Below are 6,929 nucleotides of genomic sequence, written 5' to 3'. Positions count from 1 at the left end.
CATCCCCCTACCGTGAGTAGTATTCCTCTATTTATTCTAAAACAATGAGTGCAGGTCCATTTCTTATGCCCAGTTTAGTCCTCTCTATCACAGGGCTAGTTGATTTCTCCCAGGGATGTTCTTGAATTCAATGAGAATGACTGCACTGGTGAGTCTACACACAGTTAATACTACCTGCCTTTCTAGCCTTTCCATCCTTTCCATGTGTGTCTTTTTGTTTGTTTTGTTTTATTTTTAATTTAAACACAGAACAGTTAATGACTATTCGTTCTTGCATTAACATTTTCATACTCCTGAGATCTTAATACCATGCTAAGCACATAGTAGGGGCTTGAAAGAAAAATACAATTTTAATGAATACCTGAACTCTTGGCAGTGATCTCTGATTCCACCTCATTGCTCAGCAGGCACCCTGAGCAATGGCCTCTTCTGCCTCACACCTCCCTTCTGCTGAGTACAGCCTCCCAGGATAGAAAGGGCAAGGCACTCTGCTCAGAGGCACATCATCAGTTTTGCTAAAATGGCAAATTTTCAGGCTGTGAGCTGATAACCAAAGTGTTACCAGGGTTTCAGCACTATCCAGTTCCTGGAGGATGGGAGGGGGCTGTCCTGACTCAGAAGCATCAAGTGAAGTGAATATTCCAAATATAATAGCTGAGGCCCTGCTCAACTGCCCTCAGCCACCTCTGGGAGGCTGTCATCCAGAGGCCCCCAGGCTGCCCCTGAGCCTGGACCAGTCCAGGCAGCAGCCTCACTCCCTCAGCATCTCTCTCTTTGTTAACAGACTTAGTATTAGGTGTGTTTGGAGAGGGATCAGGTGCCCATCTGGCTCCCGAGTCATTGCATTTGTCTCTCTGTGCAGGTGGTCTACTGCAGGACCTCCTCTGAATTTGACAGAGCTCAGATGAGATCTAAGTGCTTGGGCTAGGTCTGGAGCGATAGGCTCCTACTGCTTATCTCTTCCAAATGGCTGGCTCGGGTTGTACCATAAATAGATGAATAGAAATATTCATCTGACCCTTGACCCCTTGCCCATGGTGGACCCCATGAATGCATTTTTAGTCAAGACTCATACCTCCAAACCAACAATTATTGAATTTATACCTTCTGATCATTTTAAACTGGATCATCCCCTACCATCAGCTGTGTGAGCTGCAGCAGCTAGATGTGTCTCCAGTGCTTGGTCTTCCCCTCCTCCAGCCCCACCCACCACCTTTTGCCCCAACAGTGCAGGCTTTCAGCACATCATCCTTATCAGGGAACAGACATGCATAAGTATTTTGCAAAGAGCACCCTCTTAGGAGTCAGAAAACACACCCTGGAGTCTCCACTCTGTCAGCCAATTCCTGGGCGAACTTGATAACTCAATTTCACCTTTGTTGGTCTCTCTCTCTTTTTTTTTTTTTTTGTGGTACGCGGGCCTCTCACTGTTATGGCCTCTCCCGTTGCGGAGCACAGGCTCCAGACGTGCAGGCTCAGCGGCCATGGCTCACGGGCCTAGCCGCTCCGTGGCATGTGGGATCTTCCCAGACTGGGGCGCAAACCCGTGTCCCCTGCATCGGCAGGCGGACTCTCAACCACTGCACCACCAGGGAAGCCCGGCCTCTCACTTTTTCAGTCTTGAATGAGTGTGATATAAGTAAGATCCAATGATGTGCTACAGAGAGAAACACTCTGCAAATGGCAAAGTACCATGTCAACAGGAAACCTGCTATATTTCTGCCACACCCTCTGGGGAGTTGGTTGTTTAATGACAACCTTAATAAAGGAGGAGAGAAGACATTCTCTGCTGTCTGTGCAAGGCCCAGGCTGGGGCATGGGCCATGCTAAGGTCAAGCCAGGGTGCAGCTGCAAAGCACAACCAAGGTGACTCATTTCCCTGATAGCACTGCTGAGAGAACTTCAGGCTCATCCTTGCCCTCTTCCTCTGGCTCAGGCTCACCTCTTGGGGTGGAACACATTTGGCACCAGGGAAGGAATATATCAGGAAGAACTGTCTCTGAGCCTGGGCCTTTCCATTTGAATTTAGAAAAAATTGTGTAGGAAAAAAAAAAAACAAAAACCAACCCAAAAACCCTGTGCTTTGGCTTTAAGTGGACTCTGAGCTCTGGCTTATAGCCAGTGTGAACTTGCACGAGTTCCTTATCTTCTTCATGCCTATTTCTTCCTCTTTGAACTTGCTGTAATAATTCCTTCTTCCTGGGGTTGCTTGGGGGAAATTTCAATGAGTTCTTATATATAATGTCTATTTCATTCATAATAAGAAAAAATATCCAATTTATTTAATTCTGTAAAAGGCTGACTGAATGAAGAACGCATGAGAAAACTGAGGCACAGAAGGGCTTATTCTATCACTTCTAACAACCCAGTTGTTCAGGGCAGAAGTGAAACTGAAATTGGGCCTCTGGCCTATCAAGGCAGGTGCAAGGGATTCTTTACCTTTCACCATTTGCTTTGCACTTTTCTCTTTTCAATTGCAACCCTTGGGAGTTTAAATTTCCTTTCACCTTCAGGACTCCAGAGTTGATTTTTAAACATACATACACCTATGTCTCAAAGTATATGGAGTATAATATTTATATTTAAGGAAATAGATTAATAGACTCCCAACTCAAGGAAACAGTTACCACTTTAGTCAGCTTTTTACAAATGGGGACATGCATAGGTTTTGCAATTCCTCTTTTCTATTCTAAGTGGTTTTCCAGAGACCCACTGCCACCTGGGGCAAAGTACACAGCCCCAAGATCGTTCTGAAGACCAATGGTTTAATTCCCTTTATTGTAGTTTCACATATTGCTGCAGTCAGAAGTAAGTGCAAGCACTCTCTGAGGCAAGCCTCTTGCTGGTTAGTAACTACTTCTCCAGCTTAACTTCTTTGTCCACTTGGAGTTTACATGGGGTTAAAATCCACATTCAGGTACTTGCTTTAGTTGGGAATGGGTGAGACTATCACCTCCAAAAATAATAGGGGATCTCAATGAAGAGAAATCTCACCATGCAAGTAAAAAAATAAATCTGATGACCACAGTAAGCCATTAAAAATTTTAAAAGGTAATGAAGAAGGGAGAGAATGGGAGAGGAGTATAACAGCTATGAAAAACATTTTTTTTTTAAGTAAGTAATAAAGGAATATGTGCAGTGAGTGAACACAGACAGCTATCTTGAGTTGGGGGCAAGTTAATTACATTCAAAAAAGACAGCGTCTCCAGATTTTTTTTTTTTTTGCAGTGAAATATTTTAGTTCCTTCATATAGAGACATATTACACATGTTAACAACCATGAAAAACAATACAAAATGCCCTCAATTTAACAAGTAGAAAAATATAACTAGTATATATGGCAATTGTGAATCTAATACTGTACAGAAGTAATTTATGGATTTTACAAATAAATTATAGCTTAAATGCCCTTTTAAAATTCTCTTTCCCCCCTAGATGTACACTAGAACTTACAATAGGAAAGGTTCCGAGCCTAGCTTATCGCAAATCAGTGCCAGTCAAATGTTCTGCCGACAAGCTCGAAGAATTTCTTATTTGGCTCGTGAAAATATTCATGCAGTTTATTGAGGAGCTTGGGGTCGACTTGCGGGTGTGCCCGGCCTTTGGACTCGTGTAAGCAGCGGTCCCGGCCGCTGTCCCGCAGGCAGTAAAAGCCCTTGGTTTTGTTAAAGTAGAAGTTCGAGGCATTGATCTGCGGCGACAGCCTCAGGAACCTCTCGACCTTTTGGATCTCGGGGAAGGGGTCCCTGATGAGGCGGTCGCCGTCCACGATGTGGATGCGGCGCAGCGAGAAGAAGCGAAGCCAGTTCTGCATGTGCACGTGATACAGGCTGCGGTTGAGAGCCTTGTAGTCCACGTTGAGCCGGCCATCACGCACCAGGAACTCCTCGATGGACGGGTAGGGCTTGTGCTTCTGCATGTGGTTGTAGAACACTTGGGTGTAGTCGGACAGCACGCGCTCTGACGGGTCCCGCAGGATGAGCAGCAGCCGGATGGACGGGTTCATGCTGTGGACCCGCTCAGGCACTTTGGGCGACGTGAAGTACGCGGGGGTCTTTTCCACTGTGAGCTGGTGCGGGGAGGAGAAGGGCATCTGGCTGAGGTACCAGCCCAGGCCTTGGCTGTAATGCTCCTCCCAATCGAAGAAGTGCACCTCGTTCTCTGCGGCCGCCACGTCGGGATGCAGGCTGAGCATCTCCAGTAGCGCGCGTGTGCCGCCCTTGCGCACACCGATGATAATGGTCTGCGGCAGCTGCTGGGCGGAGCCGTTGGGGGCCGCGCCTTCCCGGATCTCGTTGTGCAAGGTCGCCGCTTTCCTCACAAGCTGCGGCTGGCCCAGCTCGGCCCCGGGCACAGCGGGGCGGGAAGGCACTAGCTGGAGCTGGACCACCAGCATCACCGCGCCCAGGAGCAGCGCGGCCATGCTGGACACCACGGTGGCTTCACTGGGCGGGGCGCCGCTGGGTCATGAAGCGCTGCCGCGAGGGATGCCTCCAGATCAGTGACACATGGGTGTCGCAGGCTTCCGATTACTAGGAAACAAAGGGGAGAAGTATTAACCCCACATAAATACTGGGCTTAATCAAGCTGACAACTCTGTCGTCTTGGGCACGACATTCACCTCCTGGGGCTTTCTTGGTTCCTTTATCCTATGAAGCAGGGGCGGCGAATGGTTTCTGTACAGGCAAGAGAGTAAATGTTTTAGGCTTTTGGGGACATACAGTCTCTATGGCAACTCCAACTATGCTATTTTGCTCTAAAGCACCCATAGATGATACACAGAGAAATGGGTGTGGTTGTGTCCCAATAAAACTTTATTTATGGACACTGACATTTGAATTTCATATAATTTTCATGGGTCATTAAATATTCTTCTTTTAATTTTTTTCAAACATTTGTATTTTTACTGCTCTGTTGGCACTAAAACCAGGCCAAGCTTTGGCCTGCAGTCATAGTTTGCCAACATCTGCTATAAAGGAAAAGGTTGGGAAGGACTTTTGGACCTTGGCAAACATCAGAGAATATCTAACAGCTGCCAGCCCCAGGCGGAGGGGCAAGCGATATGGAAGCAGGCATTGTTTCCAACCCACTAGGGGCTCCTGATCTAACAGGGCAGGTGAACCTGTTTGAAAGATTGAATGATTAACTACAATTCTTTACTCTTCCCTGAATCCAATTCTTGCTATAGCCTCCTTGTAGGGGGAGTGTACTTCCTAGCAATTTGATTTTTTTTTTTTTATTTGCCACGAGAAGAACATGCCCTGGCCAGCCAGCTGCTGGTCCCAGGAGGAAGACAAGAGACACCTGCAGTAGAGCTGCCCCATCAGCCCCCTGTGTGCAGCCCAGCCAACTCCCTCAGGAGTGAGAATGCATGCTTGTGGTTTTAAGCCAGTGAGTTTTGGGGTGGTTTGCATTACAGCACCAATTTGGCAAAGGTTAATTGATACAACCGGACTGTAAGCATCAGTGCGATATATGTTACGATTATAATTTAGGGAGAGTACTGTGAGGGCCTATGTTCATTCATTTTGCCTGAAATGATTAGAGATGTCTTCCAAGTAAAGCAAATGTTTGAAGTGGGCCTAGAGGGATAAACAGGCGAGGTTATTGGAAAGAGCAAAAAACCTTCATGCATGCAAACGTTTACTATTTATAAAGAACAGGTCTTGCAGTCTGCTCAGTGGATTGTCATTTTAACACTACAGTGTAAGGTAGAAGCGCAGGACAGTTATAGAAACACAAGGACACAAAAATTTAGTCCACTTCAAAATTCACGGTCCAAATTTAAAATTCGAAATTCAGGGCTCTTCCTGTGAACTGCCTGCTTTATACCTTTTTCTCTTTAACTGAGACTTATCACATTTGGGCGTTAAAGTCCCTCAGGAACACGGGCACTGCTGAGCTACATGGCATGGAGTTCCCAAAGACACAAGAGCTATGGTTGTTGTTTTTAGGAGGCTGATAAGCAGCAATCCGTGTTCGACCCTCTCCCGGAAAGAGCAGATCGGAAACTCTCTTTTTTTTTTTTTAAAGTTTATTTATATTTATTTATTTATTTTTGGCTGCGTTGGGTCTTCATTGCTGCGTGCGGGCTTTCTCTAGTTGCGGCGAGCGGGGGCTCCTCTTCGTTGTGGTGTGCGGGCTTCTCAATGCAGTGGCTTTTCTTTTCGTGGAACATGGGTTCTAGGTGTGCGGGCTTCAGTAGTTGTGGCTCGCGGGCTCTAGAGCGCAGGTTCAGTAGTTGTGGTGCACGGGGCATAGTTGCTCTGAGAAATGTGGGATCTTCCCAGACCAGGGCTCGAACCCGTGTCCTCTGCATTGGCAGGCGGAGTCTTAACCACTGCACCACCAGGGAAGTCCTGGAAACTCTCTTTTAAGTAATCTCTGTCTAAACACAGCTCAGGAAGAGTTGCACAGAGGCCCAGTTTGGGGACTATGGGATTTACAGAGCCAGAAAAATGTTTTCTATCAAGAGGGCCCATCATCTTCTTTATGCCAGGTTTAAAATTCACTTTATTAGCTTAAAACTTGTCTAGAATGTGTAAACAAAGAACAACAGGCAGGACTTCCGTGTTTATGATCAGATCAATTGATCTACCTCCCTCAGATATTAACTGTAATAGCCACTTTGTAAAATGTATATTAAAGATCAAGCAATTAAAAAGCTGAAACCTTTAGAAAATCACAGAACACTAGAAAAGGGACTTGCCAAATCACCTGACATACATATTTAGGAAAAAGAAAGAGAAAAATTTAAGGAGGGATGGCCAAACAAGATGGGGCTCAAGGCTGGTCTTACTGATTGGATGAGCCCAATTTAATGGGCCATTTGCTTCAGTCAAATGAACGTTTTAGTATGTTTCAGTGAAATTCTATTTCCTTCTCAACTGCCCATGTGGGTTGACCAAAGGGACCAGTTGTGCTTGCTT

The 6,929-nt window shown here is 46.1% G+C and overlaps 1 protein-coding gene across 1 annotated transcript in view; it reads right to left on the bottom strand.

Moving 5' to 3' along the window:
* Positions 1-3,155: 3,155 nt before the first annotated feature.
* The window catches only part of HS3ST1 (heparan sulfate-glucosamine 3-sulfotransferase 1), a 30,769-nt gene continuing 26,995 nt past the window's right edge, over positions 3,156-6,929 (bottom strand). The window contains exon 3 of the mRNA XM_060147349.1: positions 3,156-4,532. Coding sequence (XP_060003332.1) covers positions 3,488-4,423 — 936 coding nt within the window. The 5' untranslated portion in view covers positions 4,424-4,532 and the 3' untranslated portion in view covers positions 3,156-3,487. The remainder of the gene's footprint in view (positions 4,533-6,929) is intronic.

Source organism: Lagenorhynchus albirostris, chromosome 4, assembly GCF_949774975.1.
Source record: "Lagenorhynchus albirostris chromosome 4, mLagAlb1.1, whole genome shotgun sequence".
NCBI classification, from domain to species: Eukaryota; Metazoa; Chordata; class Mammalia; order Artiodactyla; family Delphinidae; genus Lagenorhynchus; species Lagenorhynchus albirostris.
Note: the sequence above shows the minus strand (reverse complement) of the source record. Positions and strands in the feature narration are given on the sequence as shown.